The 21,218-nt window shown below is 39.5% G+C and overlaps 2 protein-coding genes across 6 annotated transcripts in view; one reads left to right on the top strand and one right to left on the bottom strand.

Annotated features, from left to right (window-relative positions):
• Positions 1-167, bottom strand: part of CCDC3 (coiled-coil domain containing 3) — a 138,959-nt gene extending 138,792 nt beyond the window's left edge. For 2 of the 3 annotated variants that reach the window (XM_016134426.2, XM_016134428.2), the window contains exon 1: positions 62-157. The gene's annotated coding sequence lies outside the window, so the exon portion shown is untranslated. Of the gene's footprint in view, positions 1-61 lie in introns of all 3 variants that reach the window. The other variant, XM_016134427.2, reaches the window with a different exon arrangement.
• OPTN (optineurin) overlaps positions 1-21,218 on the top strand; it is a 38,119-nt gene that overhangs the window by 5,498 nt on the left and 11,403 nt on the right. For 2 of the 3 annotated variants that reach the window (XM_016134422.2, XM_016134424.2), the window contains exons 2-11: positions 724-900; positions 1,558-1,760; positions 5,671-5,853; positions 7,773-7,846; positions 9,704-9,838; positions 16,107-16,209; positions 17,346-17,461; positions 18,723-18,872; positions 19,237-19,330; positions 20,691-20,849. In XM_016134422.2, the coding sequence (XP_015989908.2) occupies positions 735-900; positions 1,558-1,760; positions 5,671-5,853; positions 7,773-7,846; positions 9,704-9,838; positions 16,107-16,209; positions 17,346-17,461; positions 18,723-18,872; positions 19,237-19,330; positions 20,691-20,849 (1,383 nt within the window). In that variant the 5' untranslated portion in view covers positions 724-734. Of the gene's footprint in view, positions 1-126; positions 264-723; positions 901-1,557; positions 1,761-5,670; positions 5,854-7,772; positions 7,847-9,703; positions 9,839-16,106; positions 16,210-17,345; positions 17,462-18,722; positions 18,873-19,236; positions 19,331-20,690; positions 20,850-21,218 lie in introns of those variants that run through there. The other variant, XM_036228182.1, reaches the window with a different exon arrangement.

Below are 21,218 nucleotides of genomic sequence, written 5' to 3'. Positions count from 1 at the left end.
AGTCGTTTTTAGTGTGCTTCACAAAATAATCAAATACTGAAGGCTAAATATTCAGTCATACCTTTGTCGTATTACAGGTCTGGGGCTGGAATCATCCTTGATACTTGGTCATGCCTCTTGTTAAGTAACCTTGGACGGGCCATAAGACCTCAGTGAACCTGGCTCTGTCACCTGTAAAGCAGATAACTGGTTGGGGTCAATGAAGATTTCTTCAGTGAAGAAACCGATGTGTCTGGTGCAGTGATTCAGTGAGCATCCAAAATGTTAGTTCTCCCTTCTTATCAAAAAATACAAGAAATAAAATACAGAGATTAACAGGTGTATTGAGACATAACTAGCATACCATACAATTCACCCAAAATATGGCGATTTGAGTTTAAAGATTAGCGTGGGAAAATCAATTTAATGAGACTCTGCCCTGTCTGCAATCATAGGCGGGACTCCTCTTGAACAACTGTGTTAGGGTTCCTTCTCTTCCGCCTCGATTTCCCAGCTCCTCGCTGTGCCCCTTAGACACCCATGTCCAAAGACGTACACATGCACACGCTGAAGCTAGGATACTTTTTTTTGTTTGTTTAAAAGAATCAAAAATGTTCAAAATATGATTGGAGAGGAAGTAGGCGACTTCTGGAAAACTTATTAGCAATTGCAGATGGATCTGGGGGACTCGCGGGGACCCCTCGCAGAGGACAGCTACATTATCAGCGTGTAACTTTTCCACAGAAACTGCTGCCATGTCCCACCAGCCACGTAGCTGCCTGACTGAAAAGGGAGACAGCCCCAACAAAAGCACGGGAAATGGACCCCCCAATCTGGCTCACCCGAACCTGGACACGTTCACCCCAGAGGAGCTGCTGCAGCAGATGAAAGAGCTCCTGACTGAGAACCATCAGCTGAAAGGTGAGCAGCACCTGGCCCCACGTGTCTCCATCCACCCTGGACCTTCCTGGCCATGATCCCTTTGTAACGAGGTTTGTAGGTGAACTCCCTGCTCGCTCTCTCTGGTTCCCTGGGTCCAGAAAGAGCACAGAGTTTAGCTTTTAGTAAGGCTAAAACTGTTGCCATGGTTTACTTTTGGGTACAGGTAAGAATAAAAAGTATTTTATATCTCTCAAGGAAATGGCACAATGGCATTTTGTCCATTTAAAAGGGGAAAAAAAGACAGGCCGCTGTTATTACAGAGTTAGTCCTAAGTACTACCTCATCAAGAGGAAGCATTCTAATGTCTCAAGCCATGGTCTTGGGCAGGACCAGCGTTTCAGTCCGGGAGTGGTACCCGTCACTCCGTGGAATTATTCATAGGTATCTGTGCTGGATGGAGGTACCCAAATCAGTTTATTTTCCTGAAACTCGTGAGGACTAGAAATAACATAAGAGCCACTAGTCCAGCTTGGAAGTGAAAACCACTCGTCTTGCTGCAGTCTTTTTCTGGCGGACCCTCGGGCCTGGCCCAGCGTGCGTCAGAGCCTCGTGGTGGAAGGGTCTGGGTGCGGTCCGATCCATTAAACCAAGTCCAGTCTCCCAGTGTGTGACACCCTCATTCTGAACCCCATACAGAAGCCATGAAGTTAAATAACCAAGCTATGAAAGGGCGATTTGAGGAGCTTTCAGCCTGGACGGAGAAACAGAAGGAAGAACGGCTCTTTTTTGAGATCCAGAGCAAAGAAGCCAAAGAGCGCCTAATGGCTTTGAGTCATGAAAATGAAAAACTGAAGGAAGAACTCGGAAAACTAAAAGGAAAAACAGAAAGGTCATTTGAGGTGAGCAGACTGATCAGTTGTGGTTTTATTTTATGATTATTTGTGGTGGACTCTTATTTGTCTAGACTTCTAGATCAAAACCTTTCCTGGTTCAGGCTAGGCAGCCGTTTTGCATTATGTTGAAAGAAGTGTTCTTGATGAGAAGATTGGTTGCAGTTTTAAGGGTCATAAATAATTTCCCTTGGGGGAAAGAAATGTATAAAACTTTGACCACATTGATTACAGTCAAAAGAATGTTGTGATTATAAATCAGTATTTTGTATTGATTATAGACAGTACAGAAGGACCTCCACCTAGAACCATCCAAAGGTATGTCTTTGATATAAAATTACATTAAAAAATGTGTTACTCGGAATTTTTACTCATTGACCTTGTCCTTCCTCTCAGTTTAAGATAGATTCCTCACTTTACATTTTAATTTACATCTGAAGAATGGTTTGGCAAATGTCATGTTGTGATGGAGGATTATAAAGGGTCGCCATGTTTTCATTGACCCGAAGAACCTGAGAAATATGCTCACAACCGAGAGTGGGTGTCAAATACTTGAGTGAACAAACAAATCAGAACACATGCGAAGCCCCTGCCCATACTCTAAAGCTTGCTGGGCATTGTTTTTTAGACGGACGTCTGCCGTTCATTTTCTTCCACAGCCAGAAGTAAGCAACTCTTTGGAGGGTAGACCGCTGGGTTGATTGGGGCAGGGAGGTGGAGGTAATCCCAGACATCAGTGATTTTTCTTGAGACTTTACCTTGAACTTTGTTGATCTCTAATTTCTTGAATGGGTGAAGGATACAAAGAAAGACATACAATGGAAAAAAAAATAATGAAAAGGGGATGATATAGAATAAAGAATGAAAAGTTGTTCAGAAAAATATCATAGTTTATATCAATGAACTACTTATCAGCTCTTGCTCATAGGACAATGAAAACATTCAGCTTTAATACATTTATATTTGTATTAGAAAGGTTTCACTGTTGATAAGGTTTTTCACACCTGACGTTTTAACTGTGTTATAGTTCAAAGAGCATTAAGTCACTTTTGGAGGGGGGGGCTTTCTCATTGGCTAAGTATTTTTGAGGTACAGTACTATAATGTAATGGTCACCTGGGATATACAAATCATTTTCTATTCTCTGGAGGAAAATATCTCACACTGTTCTCCTCCTTTGGCTTTTGGGATGTGAGCTGACAGTTGGCTTTAGCCTGCTGGGGCCTATCATACTAAAGCCAAAAAGGAAGCTTCCAGAAGCAGTCTGTCTGTCTGAGATGGTCTGCCTGTAGGTTTTCCTACAGGTGCCAGTATTGGAAGAAGTTGAGAGCAGAAGCTGGAGCTCGGGACAGCCTGTTTCAGTGCAGATGGTCAGTTGAACTGAGTTAAAAGCAGGACTTAGAAATGAGTCCTTGGCACAAAGGACTTGGGTGTTTAGGACAAAGAGACACTTATGCCTCTTTAATATCCTTGGTCACCAGCCTTCTCCCCGCAAACTGTGTCCCCCAGGCTGACCCCTTGGCTCCCTGCCTATTCCTTATTTTTGTTTCATGGACCATTTGAGGTGAGTTTTAGACCCCTCATCATCCTGACTTAATAAAGCTCTCAAGGCCTCGGACTTGTCTCCCTCACGCTGGCCCATCTCTGGCACTGTTTCCCCAGGGACCTCCCCTCCTTCCCACCCCAGGCCATCAGGGATTCTCAGGATTCTGTCCAGCTCGAGCAAAGGGGCTTGGGAATTTCTCTAGACATCTGCCTTTAAGCCTCTGCCTTTGAGCCTCAGGGTGAGGCTGAGCATTAATGGTTCTGTCCGATTTCACTGACTTATACATCATAATGTCTCTACAGAGTACTTAGCTTTTATTACAGGTTGTTAGGCAAATGTCATTAGATAAACTTTTTTCTTGGATTATAAATGTTTCTGGGAACACTGGCAGGACAGTTGGATAGAGATATCATACGAATACACAGAAAGACGGAGAGGTTGCTGTGTTGCATGAAGGTCAATGGTAAGTGCTCAAAAGTGATGACAGCCTAACAAATAATGGAGTTGGGGTTGAGATCCTGGAGAGTCAACCATGGGAGTTCTAGTCCAGGAAGTCAGTGAAAAGACTCTCAGTGATAAAATGGAGAGAAATGTAAAGTGTTATCTTACAAGGTGTTTATGGCCAAATAAATAGATTTGTAACCTTCTAAGGATAATTAAGAGATGCTAACAGTTGTGAAAAAAAGTTGGCCTCACAGTCCGAGATCTTAGTATCATGGCCTTGTGTCCCTGGTCCTCCGACACTTGTTTAAAACTCTTTCCAGGAACATACTTTTACAAGGAGATAGAAAAATCAAATGCAACCCTAAACCTCTTTAAAATAAAACGAAATTCTATTTCCTACCTATATGCCTAGTTGGTTTTTAAAAACCCATTCTATAAAATGTTCTCAGAGAGGCTGGTGGGTAAATGTAAAGATTCCTAATGGGCATAGTTCTGCCCCTTCCTGCCCGCTTCCGGCTCAGCAGGACCTCTCCTCGTCTGTTTTATTTTTCATGTACGTTTCCTTGCCATGTGTCACTGCCAAGAGAGACCGCACAGGATTCCACCCCTTCCTTGCAGACCTGACTCTTCCATTTCACAAGGAGCTGCTTTTCTCTGAGGCCCGTGGTAGTCCCCTCACAAGGCAATGCTCCAACAGAAGGCAGAGCATGATCTCAGTGCCGTGAGGGACACCGCCGTGCTGCAAGTTGATACCTGTCCCGCGGTTTTTAGTATTTTATGGACGAACTGGTTTGTGGTCCAGACACATGCCCTTCAGGTACTTTTTGATTCCACTGTAAGCCTTAGGGTCTGTTTACCATTCCTTAGGAAATTTATCACAAGAGAAGATATATGTGCCTGCGTGTGCCAATTTCCTAATGCGTTGCATCCTCGGATAATCTCAAGTGTACATATTTCTGGGGGTGCTGTGCCCACGAGAGCAGCGGAAGCTTCCTGAGGAGGAAATCAGAAAGTCTGAGAAGGTTACAGCTGGAAGAGACCAGAGACCATGTGGCACCACGTCTTTCTTTCTAACTCAAGCAAACTAAGGCGAAGACGCTAAGTGTGTCTGCTCAAGGCAACACAGGCACCGCTCGGCAGAGCACGGGCTCGAGTCTGTCCTCGCACCCAAGTAAAACCACGCATCTAACTAGGGTCTTTCTCTCCTGACTTTGTCAATGCGGTCACTGCAACAGGATGGACACAACATGTCCTTGACCTTAGTGAAATAGTGACGTTTATTATTTAGTGTTTATAGAGGCTGAAATTTTTTTTTTATCTCTTGTACCAACCCCTGAATTTTCAATTTGGTTATTTCTCAACAGACTTATGTTTAGCACCTTTAAAACACCACCACAGAGTACTGTAGCACCCAGACTGTACACTTGGGAGAATTCTGGGCCTTTCATTGTGTTTTGCCATTATTGTACGAAGTGCTCTGGCTTTGTGCTCTGGCTTCTAGACATGATGGGTATGGGGAGGGTGGAGTGGGTATACATTTTGGGGAGGAAAATAGAGGAAAGAGGTGGCGTTGTGGCAGCTTTTTGTCCTTATATTCTGAGATTCTGGACAACTTACAAGTCTACCTTTGCCAAAGTCTGGTTGGTTATTTTTATATCAGATTATTCCAGCATACTGAGGAAGCCCTGCTATCTTGTCATGAAGTTATTTTAATTTTCTATTACTCAAATATAATAAAGTAATATAAAAATGTTCATTTAAAATGTTATGTCAAAATAAATTGCCAAGGAAAAACTAGAATTTTCTACTGTAAAGCATAAGGGACGAAGATGCCAAGAAACTGGCTTGCCAGTGGGCGTGGAGCAGTCGAGGTTGACGGCTGGGTTCTTGGTTCGATTTGTTCATTTGCTTTGCTCCTTGTCATTTCCAGGACCCTACTGGGGACCCGAGGGTCCCCAAGACAGAAGCAGACCAGGAAATGGAACAGCTGAAGACCCAAGTGGTGCGGCTTCAAGCTGAAAAGGCAGATCTGCTTGGCATTGTGTCCGAACTGCAGCTCAAGCTGAACGCAGGTGGCCCCTCTGAAGACTCCTTTGTTGAAATTAGGATGGCTGTGAGTGTTCCGGCTTTGGTTTTGTTTTAAGCATATTACAAAACCTCACCTGGACAGCTGATATGAATATCTTTTCAACACAGGGAAGCCAGGTAGTGGGGGAATTTCAGCGTAGCAAAGATAAACTGGCTCTCGTTTTTTAAGTATAACATAATGCTTACAGGGAATCTATCACGTAATGCTCGAAATGGAAAAATATCAATTTACCTTTTACGACAAAAGAGATGGTTCTTCTTTTTTCCAATATGTCTTGAAAAATCAGACATTTATGTGACTGACCTAAAAAAAAAAAAAAAAGGCATTAACTTTTTTAGACCAGGTCTCAAAGCCGTGCTCAGCATTTCACTCAGGTAAACACGATCTCTGAATCATGATCAGTAAACCAGTGGCCTTAAAACTTTTTAATAATAGAATCATCTTTTCAAACAAGGTCTTCTAAGGAACCGTGGATTATTAGAAGTAAGAAGTGGAGAAAAGAAGGAGCAGAGGTGCCTGGTTGAGGGTGGAGAGATGTCTCGGCTTCTCGAACAGCAGCTGCTTGGGGACCTCTGGGAACAGAGTCTGAAGCTGGTGTTGTCAAATTCGCGTTTATGTGCCCCCAAAATGGAGAGCTGAGCGAGGTGGCAAGTCCTGACCCATAAGAAGAGTCTGTCACGGCTCTGTCTGGGTGTGTGGCAGTCCTACTAAAGAGGTGGATAAACCAGAGAGGGGCCTCTCTTTCGTTGTTGCAGAAATGAGAGAGAAAACCACATGAGGGTAAAATCCTCTGTCATACACACTGTCATTTTAGCTTTGTCAAAGTGCATGTAAAGGACAAGAGATTAATTGCGTCTCTGAAAGAGAAAAATGTACCTTATAGATAAGGGGGGTGTGGGGAGCAACTTGCAAAAAGCTTAACTACTGGATGTGTCTAAAATATTAGAGTGTGACTTCTTTTACTTTCTAATTCATTTGCTGCATTGAAGATAGAGTTAGAAAATGGCTGTTAATAACCTTGCCCTTCATGCCCCCTAAAAAATTTTAGATGCCTATTTAATAGTGGCCAAAATCAAGAGAATTAAAATACCATTTGAAAAGCACACTTTGCCAGAATACCCTTTCTGCAAATGACTAGATTATGAAACACAAATTCGATCAGAGTGTTAACCTTCTGCAAATAACTGATAAAATTCAAGAAGCCCAAAGAGCACATCAGAGGTTTTCACATCAGGGTGTGTGGTTAGCATAATATGTTCCCTCACTGATGAGTGGCAGTTATTTTTAGTGTAAACTTGTTTTTCTTGCCTTGCTGCTATGAACTGGAAAATACTGCTCAAGATTTAGGGAGGGTGTCACAATAAAAATTATCCAGAACCATCTCTGTGCATTTTTGGGAAAATTTCCCAGTAGCTCATTGAACGGAAACATCCTTCAAATCATTTAAGTGGTCTTAATACTCTTGTTTCATAAATGGCCTGAGATGCATAGCATTTCTAATGGCAGACAACTTCGTGCCTCTTTTTCAACTTTGCTTCAGCAACTTGAGTTCTAGCATTTTACATTTGAAAGGACTATACGTGGAAGGAATGTGGAGTTGTCACTAGCTCTACATGAATTTAACCTCGGGAAGAAGGGAACTGCCCAAGAGAGCGAGAAGGAGATAAGTTTTCATGTTATGGGGTTAGGCTGACTGTGCTGAATGAGAGGAGACTGACCTTTGTCTAGATATTTATAATCCTGATGTGGCACATGAGTGAGAGAAGGGGACGTTTCTATTCCATATGAGTGACCAAATTTGAACATCTCACATTTAAATGTCTGGTATATTCCTTGGGTTGCAGGTCATCAGAATTCTTGATCTTTTGCCTTTTTCTCTTTTGATAGAGAATTTGTCTTGCAGACGTCATTATGTTAAATCCCTTTCATTTTTGCTTTTACAGGAAGGCGAAGCAGATATGGCAGTGAAAGAAATCAAGACGAGTCCTGGGCCCACAAAAACTGATCCCAGTGACATGTGAGTGAGGAAAGACGGGGGCTGTTGGACAGGCGGCCTGGGCAGTCTGGTCACTTCCAGCTCCCCACTGGGAGGTCAAACGCGATGGGCCGGAAAAGTTACTTCTTATTAAGTTATACCAGGACCTTTCAAAAATGTTCAATTTGAACGCTGTTTCATATTGCAGCCAAAGCTGGCAGAGAATAAAAACAATGTTCGGTGCCTTTTGGGGCTAACTAACCCTCACCACTCAAGGTGTTCCATCCCTGTCAGATCAGAAGGGAAAACAAACTTGTTTTCCATTAAAAGACCCGTGTTTCCTGATCTGCATGCCGGTGCAGTTTGATCTGGACCAGGCTGCCCCACTTGATAAGTGGGGTGCTTCCACTTTCTCTGCCCTGTTCATTCCTGTACAAGCCAAGGTAACTAATACTACTGAGTATAATCTTCTATAACAATGACCATTACTGCCCTGAGTCACTGCGTGATTCTTGAAAGTGCTTATCTGTGGGATCTCCAGTTGCCCTGTCCCATGTAGATAATAGGAAGCAGACCTCTTAAATGGTGGGAGGACTCTGAGGAGGAGATGGCAGTGGAACCTGGCCCCTGGGACTCTCATGTAGCAGTCCCCCAGAATGGGTCGTCAGCAGGTTACTTTATATTAGTCTACTTAAAAAAGACAGTTATCTGAAAGTTTCTCTAAGGATCTCTTCCCTCATAGGCTTTTAGTATCTTTTTTCCAAAACTTGATGAATGTATTTATAAAACATGAAAATGGGTGGTTATTTTTTTTATTTTCTGTTATGCTCCTAAGCCCTTGTATAAGGTAGAAAATAAATATTAGATAATATTCTTTCATGAAGCAGTGCAGCTAAGGGGAATAAATAAAAGTTATTCCCTTTTTTTTTTTTTTTTTAGAAATTCCTCAGCTTTCCCCCATATTGCTTTTTTTTTTTTTTTTTTTTTAATAGCAAAAGACTACTGGAAGTAGTGGGAAGGAAGAAAGCTTTGTTCAAAATTTCGAAAGCCACTTCCTCCTCATTTATATCCACAGGCACAGACCACTTCCTCTTTCAAGCCAGACAGCTGTTTTCAGGCTGGGGTTTTTGTTTTGTTTTGTTTTTTTCCCAGTTTCTTTATCCTGTTTGAAAGCATATTAAGGAGTGAGAGATTGATTTCTAGGTTTGGAGTTTGAGCTTTGGAGTTGGGAACAGGGATTTAATCCTGGCTGTTTTTTACATGTGTGAACTTCAGTAGATGACTGCAAGAGTGGCTGCCATTAGCATCCGCACAGTCGTCCGAACGTTTAGCTGTTACAGGAGCAGTCTGTCTCGGCACACCTCTTGATTTAATCGGGTTGTGACACTGAGAAAAATATATGACATACCAACAGTATCTGCATTTCTCTGCTCTAATTATTGGACTCTCTTCTCTCGACTTGAGAATGTGATGGCTTCTGTCACGCTGGAGGAAGGCCAGCGGTCTGCACATCACCTCAGGCAGCACATATGCTTAAGCACCTTGACTGTGGTCCTCTTCGGGACTAGTTTTCTAGGGCAGCCAGGCATCAGAGACCAGGACTTCCTCTGCTCCACTGTTTCCGTGAGTCGTGCGGTCTGCTGTGGTGGGCACAGTGACCACCTCGAGGAAGTGAGCACGTGCAGTGTAAGGCCGTTAGTCCCCACTCCTTCCCTGGAAAGCATGGAGGCCTGTCGCCCTGGGGGTCGCACGGTCAGCTGTGCTTGGTTAGGAAGTGAGTATTCACTGGCGAGTGTTCCGGAAGGCAGTTCCTGTAAGTTGGCTCCGGTTATATCCTTAGACTTGGACATTTTTGTTTTCTGATGAAAACCTTTTAACCTTTATGCTGTCTTGATGTAGAAGCAGATCTGTAGAAGGTGCCAGGAATTATTTGGAATCCGAGGAATTAACTGTGAGCCAGCTCCTGCTTTGTCTGAGGGAAGGAAACCAGAAGGTGGAGAGACTCGAGCATGCACTTAAGGAAGCCAAAGAAAGGTACGGAATAGGTAACTTGAGATATGCATACACTGCTTTTTAAACAGATTTCTTGAGATATAGTTAAGATACTATATAGTTCGTCCATTTAAAGTGTACTTTTCCATGAGTTTTAGAGTAGTCACACAGTTATGTAGTCATTACCACATTATAATTTGAGAATGTTTTCTCCCAAATAAGAAACCCAGTACCCATTAGCATTCATTCCTCATCCCTTCCAGTAATCTACTTTCTGTCTCTATAGATTTACCTATTACAGACATTTCTTATAAATGGAATCATGCAATACGTGGTATTTTGTGACTGGCTTATGCTACACAGCATGATGTTTTCATGGCTCATCCATGCTGTAGCACGTACCAGTTCTTCATTCCTTTTTGTTGCCGAATAACCTTCCATTGTTTGATCAGACAGCATTTTGTTTATTCGTCAGTCAGTGAACATTTGGGTTGTTCCCACTTTTTGCCTATCATGGGTAATGTTTACTCTGTACATTCATGCACAATTTTTTGTGTGGACATATTTAATTCTTGGGGCTGTATTCCCAGGAGTGGAATTGCTGGGTTATATGGTGACTCTGTTTAATATTTTGAGGAACTACCAAACTGTTTTCCACAGTGGCTGCACCATTTTACATTCCCACCAGCAAAGTATGAGGATTCCCTTGTCTCCATATCCTCCATATCCACATCTGTCTATCTGATTATAGACATGGACGTGAAATGGTATCTCATTGTGATTTTATTTCCCAGATGACTAATATTGAGTATCTTTTCATGTTGGCCATTTGTATATCTTCTTTGAAGAAGCAGCTTTTCAAATCCTTTGCCCATTTAAAAAAAATCACATTGTCTTTTTGAGTTCATTATATATTCTGGATACAAGTCCTGTATGAGATTTTTGATTTGCAAATATTTCCTCCTATTCTGTGGATTATCTTTTTACTCCTTGATGGTATCATTTGTAGCACAAAATTTTTTTATTTTGATGTAGTCCAGTTTACCTATTTTTTCTTTTGTCTCTTGTGCTTTTGATGTCATATCTAAGAAACCATTGACTAATCCAGCATCACAAAGATTCAGTCCTATGTTTCTCCGAAGAATCTTATACTTTTAAGACTTACATTTAAGTCTGTGGTCCATTTTGATTTTTTTTTAATGGTGTGAGGTAGGATGGATATTCAGTTATCCTAATACCATGCTGAAAAGATTATTCTTTCCCTAACTGAATTTTCTTGGTACCGTTAGGGTAAATCAATTGACCGTAAAGGCAAAGATTGATTTCTAAACCTTTGATTTTATTCCATTGCTCTATATATCTGTCCTTAATGCCAGTACTACATTATCTTGATTACTATAGTTTTGTAGTACATTTTGAAATTGGGAAGTGTGAGTCATCTATTTTCTTCTTTTAAAAGATAGTTTTGGCTATTCCGGATCCCTTGCATTTCTATGTAAACTGTCAGCTGTGAGTTTTTCATAGTTGCTTTTATCAAGTTAAAAAACCTCCTTTTATTACAGTTTTTATCATGAAAAGTTTTGGATTTTGTTAAATGTTTTTATGTTTCTATGGAGATGATTGGTTTTTCGTTTTTTTTTTTTAAACCTTCATTAATATGATGTATTACATTGATTTTCAGATGTTTAAACAAACCTTTCATTCCTGGATATATCCCACTTGATTATGCTGTATAATCCTTTTTATATGTTGCTGGTTTGGACTGCTAGTATTTTAAGGATTTTTACATCTATATTCATAAGCAATATTGGTCTGTAGTTTTCTGTTCTCATGATGTCTTTGATTTTGGCTTCATAGATTGTGGTACACACACACACACACACACACACACACACTTTGGGGTAAAATTTATCTTATAGAGCTGTGAAGTCAATGAATTTCTATGTGGCAATACATAGACTATACAAGACATAAGGGAGGTTATACAGTAGTTTTAGGGTTCCTGTGATTGCATAATTAATTAATTCTCTCAGTATAAATTGCTCATTAATCTTAAAATTATAGTACTACAAGTAGTACTTTCTTACTAAAGAAGTTTAAATTTTAAACTATAGGAAGATATGTTCTTAAAATATGAAACACGAATTATTTATTCAGAATGAGGTTCATCTGGAAGGCACACCAGCATTTGCCCAATGCCTTGTTTGTCACCTCTTCAAAAGTGAAAAGGGAAGGGAGAAATCCTAGGTTTTTACCCCATATCCTACTCCTTAGAAAAGTTCAGAGGTTGGCCTCTAGGAAACGAGTACCATGTATTCCAACAGAGTAAAATATTTGTCCTGCCTTTTTGATGAATCCCAAATCATAGTAATAATGCACAGATACGTACATAAATAAAAGCATCCTTTTTATACCTTATTACAGCAGATTTTTAAAAGAAAGATGTTATGCTTTGAAGGAAGCCTTTAACAGTCATGCAGTACCAGTATGTTCGTGTTTCACCGCATGTATCCTCTCCCGAGTTCTGTACACCTTTCTAAATGTCAAGTTTAGCCAGTCATTCATCCTTACTTAGATAACACGACTGGCTTTAAAAATTAAAATGTGAGCTTAGGAACTTGCTAATTACACACCCTGATCTTTCATATGATATATGTGTATCGTTCCTGCTTTCAAAATAATTCAAGCTTTCTGCCTGGAGGCTCACAGGCATGGCTCTTCAGGTGGCAGCTGGGAAGTCAGGCCTGCTTTGAGAGAGAGGTTTCACTCTTGCACCTTGAGCAGCAGCCTGGAGAGGGTCCCTTTCTCAGCTGCATTAAAACTCTGCTCTGTGAGCCAGCCTTCTCTCAGTATTAAATGGTTGGCAAGTCAGTGGTTAGTTGCCATGACTGATATCCTCTACATGGGTATCGGGACAATGACTTCCTCCTAGCTAAGGTTGGACTGAAACCTAGAAAGAAAATCACTGATACCTGAACAACCTGGAATAATTTGCACACTACATAGGATATGATGAAAACACATTCCAAGAGCTAGCATGTCTTTCTAAATAAGTCAGTCTTCAATCATTTTCATTAATTATGAGAAATAGGGGTATAGATAGTCTAAAATTTATTCTGAAAAGTTTTAGGTGAATTTTGGGGAGAGGGAACAGTAGATTTGTCATTCTTTCATTGTTTGCCAAGATTAATGTTACAGAATATGTATTTTCTAAACAAACTTTAACTGACAGCCATTAAAGAGAGGGAAAGTATGTAGGAAGTGTGGCCCAGGAAAAACTGAGAGGTAGCAGGGGAAAGTCAGCCCAAGATGGAAAATTTGCCCTAGAAAATTAAGATAAGCTGTAAAGCAAATGTAGGTCAACATGCCGAGCATATACAAGTGGTGGGATAAGCTCTCCGTCAACCTTAAACCAAATGGCTCTTAACCCACTTACCTGCTTAGCTGGGAACAATGCCTGTGCACCAGTTAGTTAGGTTTGAAAATTCGTAACAGATACCAATATTGTTTCTTTTACTTTATCGCCACAAAGTTTTTTTAAAAAATCAGTTTTGCATTCACATTGTTTAAAAAATTGGTTTTTCTACCAGCTTCTTATGGAAAAATAGAAACTCCTTGATTACAGCCCCCTCCTGCTGCCCAACCACTTCAACATACTTAGCTGTTTCTTTCGAAATTTACCTCCATATAGCAGGCTTAAATTGCCACTTAAAATTTCCCCCTATTTTATATATAATCTACTGACCTCCAACTACGAAGGGTGGAGATGTAACTGTCTTTCACCCCCGCCATCGTCACCACAAACACATACCTCTGGTCCTTCTTCCCCCCCTTGCCTAATTCTGAAATTGATGACAGTACATTGAAATTTAGTTAGAGCACTATAATCCGTGTCTACATTATTATGTGCGTGTGCGTGCGCGCACACAGACATACACAGTTCTCAGTGAAGCTGTGCTCTATGCCTTGACTGCTTTTCCTTTTTTATACTTTTTTTTATGTCTATGCATAATTACCTTTTTAAAATTTGGTGATTTACTCATACTCTTCTGCAATGAGGAAATCTCTCAATTACATTCGGTCATGTTAGTACCGTTTGGTAGTATTCTCTTCTTGAAGACTTTTCCCCTGGAGTCTGGCTTCCTTGCTCTCTGTGTCCTGCTGTATGGCAGACACCCTGGAATCTCCCTTTGCCCTCATCCTGTGGAATTCCCTCAGCTCACCTGTGTTGGTTCAGCTGTTCCCTGAATCCAGTACCTTTCTCACTCTTAAAAATTTTTTTTTCAAGTAGAGCTTACCACATCTCCACTAATTTACTAAGAAAGAATACCTGGGGAGTATAATTTCTGAGATCTGTAGACCTGAAAATCTCTACCTTCACAATTTATGGATAATTTCGCTAGATATAAAATTCTGTACTGGATATAATTTTATCTCTGAATTTTGAACGCATTACTTCACTGTATTCTAGCCCCGGATGTCACTGCTAACAGATCCATTGCCATTCTGATTTTTAATCTTCAGGAATGAAGTTTCTCATGAGCTTTGGTGTGAGCGTATTTTTCACCCATTTGTTCTGGACACTCTTAGGCTCTTTCTGTAAACTTGTGTCCTTCAGTTATGAAAAATGATCTTGAATTAATTTAGGGATAATCTCTTACCCTTGATTTTCTCTGTTCTCTCTTTCTAGCACTGTTCTTACTTTGAATTGGACCTCCTGGACCCGTCCTCCAATTTTCTTAACTCTGTTCCTCTTTCTCTCTTTCTCTCTCTCTCTCTCTCTCTCTCTCTCTCTCTCTCTCTCTCTCTCTCCTTTCTGATATTTGATCAACTTTCATTTTCCTTTTTTGGGGGGGAGGGGGTTATTTGAATTTTTTTTTTATAGTGTTACATTTTGTTATGTTATAGTGTTTGCTAATATCCTTAGTGTCTCTAAGGACATTAATGATAGTTCTTTGGAAGTTCCTCTTCCCCTTTTCCCCTACCCTCCCCCCACCCCAGCATACTCTAATTTCAGTGAGTTGCTTTTTTTTCCTTTTGGTTTACTTTTTTATGTTTAATTTTAAGGTTTTCCTCAAGTGCTGTGTGCATGTGTAGGGAGATCTAGCTGAGATCCTCATGTCAGAAACTTTCAATCTTTTCCCTCCTATTGGTCACATATGCCAGAGGAGACTCTTTCAGGTGCTTGTCTGGGAGGAGCTTTTCTAGATGCCCGGGTTATTGAGATGAGTAAAACAAGAAGACTGAGGGTCTCAGTGTTCTGTGTGTAAGCTCCTGTGTTTTCAGTAGAGAACCCAAGCCCTCGACTTTGATTAATGTCTCTAAATCCAAAGACCCTTGATTTTATGGTCGTATAGTCCTTCTTAAACACGCACCAGAGGTCCCCATTGTCACTGACTCCTGAGCCTTTTGGGTCCTACAGTGTTGGCACTCTCTACTGTTAGCTTCAGATCCAGCTTTCTTGGGCTTCCAACTCAGTCCCCACTTATACCTATGCTTCCCAAATCTTCTTGCCTCTCTCTCTCCCTTTCTCTTTGTTCTTGTAGGTATATGGCTTTTTAAAAGTCATTTTAGTGAGGGTTGGGATGAGAGAAAAATCTCATGCATATATACAATCTACCATCTTTAACCACAAGTCTCTGTTTCATTTGTATTAGGATGGCTTTCATGTGATTGTGATTTAGCCGGAGAATATTGCTACATTTGTTTATTTTTATGGACTTGTAAATTTAAATGGCTCCAAAGAGAAAAGGTCTTTCCTTCTTTGCTGAATGCTTATAAAGGACACACACACTAATGTAACACACATGCATGCACATGTATACACACCCAAAAACACATTAAAAAAAAATACTTCTGAGTAATTACACTTACATGAAAAGAGGTGGTGTTTTTCAAAGTCCAGGGTGAGATATCTTTTACTTCTGTATGCATTCATCTCTTAAATCTGTTCTAACCAATTTTAGGATGAACGCTAAACCAAAGCTAATATAGTGAATGCAGAGAGGTTTTTTTTTATTAATTTTATGTCAGTATACTTTTTTTTAACTAAAAATTATTAGAGTGACATTGATCAACAAAATCCTATAAGTTCCAAGTATACAATTCAACAATATGTCATATTTATATTGCATTGTGTGTTCCCCACCCATAGTTAGCTTTCCGTCACCACATATTTGACAAAGAGGTTTTGTCAAAAAACCCCTGGTACTTTATCCAGATTTTGAACAATGTTCTTTTAAGTGCTTCTGTAGTTTTTATTCTTGAAGCCATAGAGAAAGTAACTTTTCTATACCCCCTAATTTTTTAGAGTTTCCTATTTTGAAAAGAAAGCCAGCGATCGTTCTGAGATCGAGACGCAGACAGAGGGGAGCACAGAGAAAGAGACAGAAGAGGAGAAAGGCACAGAAACTGTGGGTACTCAGCTTCTCAGACTGCTCTCACATCCCCAACAGATGTGGGGGGTGTGAAACCTGGAGTCAAGTCTCGTGACGTGTCACTGGCTTTAGAAATACAGAAATCACTTTCACGCTGAATGTTTTCTTGTTCTCTCACATTTCCTTGTCCTATTTGAATGTCACTCACTGTAAATTGTAGTGAGATGTATTCCTATCCTAGGCGATTCTAGGAAATCACTGCTCTATCTCTTCTTGACTGATTTCCTCTCCTAAATTCCTGAGAAAGGAATGCTAAATGACAAAGGAATAGTTATCCACTTTATAATGAGATAATTTGAGGATATGGTGCAGAAACTTGAGAAGGAAAAGATCTTGGTTCTGGCCCACTACTGCTTCGCATAAAATAGTATGAATGAGAAGAACGCGTGTTTATATAGTCACTGTACCCTGGCAGCTCACCTTCTGCCTTGGAGTCTGCAAACACAGTCGTAAACCTAGGGAAAGCAGATGACGCCAGGAAGCCGTAAGAGCCACAGCAGCCTATGCGAAAGACATTTACGTGAAATACTCACTTTAGCTAATTCATTTATTCAACTAATGTATATTGAATGCCTACTGTATGCCATGCACTGGGCTAAGACCCCTACTTTCTAGAGAATGGAGAACATTTAAAAACTGAAATGAAGAGACGACCTGTGAGTAATAGTACCCCGTTAACTAAGCTAATTCAACAACCCATAACAGAAGTATAGAGACTTCTAAGGCATCGTAAAACTCAGTGACAAAAATTCTACAGCTGCCAGGGAAAAGGCGGTACAGTGAAAATAGCTGAGTAAACTATGAGTTTGGGTTGCTAAATGGATAAATTAGACTGTGCTTTGACATCGCTGTGGATTCCTGAACCATAATCAGGATTAATTTTGATTCTGATTAAAATCATTATCACAAGTGCATCCAAATTGATCAGTTAATGCTCTTTGAGGAAAAAGAGTTGTGTCCAAAACATTTCTTTTCATACAGGATATGGGAGCATTCATTGTCAAAAGTTTAATCAATTCACCAGTCTTAACTGGACATTCTGTCCTCAAAAAGAGGTTAATTTAATCTCTAATGTGAATCCATATGCATGTTTGGAATTTCCTTTGTGACAGGTTGGAAGTGAAGTGGAAGCCTTGAACTTGCAGGTGACAACCCTGTTTAAGGAGCTTCAGGAGGCTCATACAAAACTCAGTGAAGCTGAGCTAATGAAGAAAAGACTTCAAGAAAAGTAAGAATGAAAGACAAATTCTATCTTCCTTTGAAAAGTGTACATTTTTACAAAATATATTACTATATAAAAACATAGTTTTGTTACCGTGTTACTAAAAGAAAAATAGAGACCTAATTAAAATATGAATTCGGAAAACACCGGTGTTCAGGTTAATGTACAGGTTAACATACAAACACAAAATACTTGTAGTAACATGGGGACTGGGGCCCCAGGACTCTGATTCTGCTGTTTGGGGGCATTTGTTAAGCCTCCTAGCCTATATGAGGGCCTATCAAAAGCGGTGAGACAGATCTCCTGTGACTTACATGAGCTGACATCAATATGAACAAACATAAAAGAAAGCTGTAAAGAGGGAGAACTTAAGTGAGACTTACTTAGAAAAACATTTTCATTTTCAATCGATTATAAAGGCTAATAGGTAAATTAAGAATTTTGCATTTGCTGGTTTCTCTTGACATAAGGTTACCCAAAATTTAGGAAAGCTAAGTTGATATTCTTCTGGCTTAGTTGGCAAATGTATTTCCAGCATAACATATGTTTCCTTGGAGCTGCATTTCCCGAAGCCATACAGAATTATGGTAATGTGGTACACCATGGCAGCCAAAGCTCAGGATTTTGGACAGACAGACTTAGGCTGAAATATGGATCTACAGCTTATTGGTGGTATTACCTTGGGCAAGTTATTTAAGCTCTGAGCCTCGATTTTATCATTTGTAAAGTGTGTGTCATAATTCCCATGTCATAATGTCATGTTAAGTGAGATCATGTTGACCATGCTTGGTTCTTATTTGCTATTATTATTTTGAAATTCTTTTTCTGCTCTTTAAAAGGACTTAGGGCACTTCCTTTTCACCATTGAATCTTTGCCAAAAGTCGTCTTCTTTATGCCTAACAGAACCCTTTTAAAAATATAAAAGCCATAGATCACTATATGAGAGGCATCTTTATCCAATTACTACTTTGGTTTGTACCTAAATAATAAAAACATATTTGCATGACTACTTAAAACAATTGTTCCAAGTGGGCAGTGGCTTGTGTGATCTTAGATCTTTTTAATGTTAGGCATAAGGGCTCAGAAATACTGCTTGTTTCTAGTAAAGATGCAAGGAAGATAAAATATTTTACCTTGTACTGTTAAATCCTTGAAAAATGCAATCCTAAAATTCTTTGTATTGGCTCCGTAATCTTGGGATTTGTTTAAAAGCCGCACTGAGAAATGAAGGAATGTTTATCCTCATGAAATTTTTATCTTTCTTAGATGTCAGGCCCTTGAAAGGAAAAATTCTGCGACGCCATCAGAGCTGAATGAAAAGCAAGAGCTTGTTTATAATAACAACAAGTTAGAGCTACAAGTGGAAAGCATGAGATCAGAAATCAAAATGGAGCAGGCAAATACGGAACGTGAAAAGTGAGTAGGCCACGTGACTGGAGTCTGCCACGCGACTGAATGGCTGCTTGCTAAGGGAGCTCTTTTTCACAGAGCATAATTCAGATTTGAGACTAAATTGAAATTTTTTCTCTTTTATTTATTTGAACGAGTACTAGGAGACTTTTCTGAGGAGACAAATTTTCAGTTTTAACATAACAATATGATTAAAATTATTTTTTAGAAAAAATGTTTTCTATGAGAGTAAGGAAATGCTTGTAAGCGGTGGGATGTGAAAGGTAGAGAGCTTTTGCGACTTGGTTATTCAGAAGAAGATTGGGCAGCGAGACATTTCTATGATGTTTTCCCCCCCTAAAATTTTGTTTTTCAATTTCTTTTTAAATAGGTCCAAATTAGCCGCTCTACAGTTGACACACAACAGTCTTCTTCAAGAATACAGTAGTGCACTGAAAACAGTTGAAGAACTAAAAAGGAAAGAGGTACTTGTAGAAAAAAATTAGTTTTATAGTCTAGTAAAGAACAGAAACTATAGAACATTTCATATGTAAAGCAGTTGCATTAATCCTTTAACTAAGTCTGGTTTCAGAGGTTGTTTTTCAGCTTATAACCAATTTTCTATATCTAAGTGTTTATAACTTCCAATGTTCCACGTATGTACAGGCATACCTTAGTGATATTATGGGTTCAATTCCAGAGCACCGCAATAAAGTGAGTCACGTGAATTTTTTGGTTTCCCAGTGCACATAAAAGTTATGTTTACACTATACTGTAGCCTATTAAGTATGCTACCGCACTGTCTAAAAAAAAAAACAATGTACATAGCTTAATTAAAAAATACTACTAAAAAATGCTAGCCATCATCCTAGCCTACAGTGAGTTACAATCTTTTTGCTGGTAGAGGGTCTGCTTTCAATTTGTAAAAATCACAGTATCTGTGAAGAGCCATCAAGAGAGTGCAGTAAAAAGAGGTATGCCTCTATTGTGTTTTGTGTACAAAGGTGGTACTTATGTCAGGGCATAAGCTTTTGGCATTTCTCACGGTGGGTGGGTTTGTAAGAGAGCTGGGCATAGCGAGACTGCTGGCTGAGGCTTACAGGGTCCGTCTGCTGCATGGAATGATTACAAGGCTAGCTCACCTGCTGCCATTGAACTTAAGACCCTGGACTTATCAGGCTACAGTCTAAATTAGTAATAATGTCCATCATTATTGGCATAATTCTAACACCATGGGTAAATATGTGAGGTGACGGATGTGTTAATTAACCAGATGGGAAGAATCCTTTCACAATATATGCATATATCAAACATCACATTTTATACTTTAAATATCTTACAATTTGGTCAATTTTACCTTAATAAATCTGGAGTCAATAAATAAAAATAATGGAAGCTTTGCGTTAGAAGGGGCTCTTTGGGTTTATATCCTTATAAAATATACTTTTTGTTTTTTACTTATCCTTTGACAGAAGAATATTATTCCTCTCTAAGGCCCAGTATATTTTTAATGTTAAAATGTTTCTTTTCTACTGATGTCACAAAGTAAGAATAACATGAGTGGAAAAATAGCAACATTAGCAAGTTACAAACCTCACTGATATTGGAGTTTGTTATTATTTCCTTTATGTTGGTGTTCTTTTAATATTGTCTTAAATTAGGGAATTATAATTTTCAAGCCATAAGTTAAATAAATAAAATCTTTTGAGTAAGGTATCATAGTTATCATTGCTAATTAACAGTACACTTAGAGCCAATCATTAAAAAATATAAACCACCTAGTATCTTGCTAAAATAGGTTGCGTTATTTCAAAACCATTTCTGGAATGAACTTGTCTTTTTCAGTCAGAAAAAGTGGATAAGGTAGTGCTGCAAGAACTACATGAGAAGCTGGAACTGGCAGAGAAGGCGCTGGCCTCCAAGCAGCTTCAAATGGATGACATGAAGCAGACCATCGCCAAGCAGGAGGAGGACCTGGAGACCATAACAGTTCTTAGGGCACAGGCAAGCTCCCTTCTGAAACACGGGCTGAGCAAGGCCAACCCTGTTTATGTTCTTAAATGGGAAAGTGATGGTGTTTGAAATACGGTTTTTGAAATTATATTATTTCTAACAACATGTTTTTAAAATCCTTTTTATTGAAGCATATCATACGTGGAGATTATTCCTAGATAATTTGTTTTGACGATGCTATTATAAGTAGCATTTTTTTAAAACTTCACTTTCTAAGGGTTGTCGTTATACAGAAATACAATTGATTTTCCTCTATTGAGTTCGTATGTACTAAACTTGCTCAACTCACATTTTAATTCTAATAATATTTCTGAATTTTTTTGGACTTTGTACATTAATCATATCATTTGAATAATGACA

The sequence above is a fragment of the Rousettus aegyptiacus genome, unplaced genomic scaffold (assembly GCF_014176215.1).
Source record: "Rousettus aegyptiacus isolate mRouAeg1 unplaced genomic scaffold, mRouAeg1.p scaffold_m13_p_10, whole genome shotgun sequence".
Taxonomy (NCBI): Eukaryota; Metazoa; Chordata; class Mammalia; order Chiroptera; family Pteropodidae; genus Rousettus; species Rousettus aegyptiacus.
Note: the sequence above shows the minus strand (reverse complement) of the source record. Positions and strands in the feature narration are given on the sequence as shown.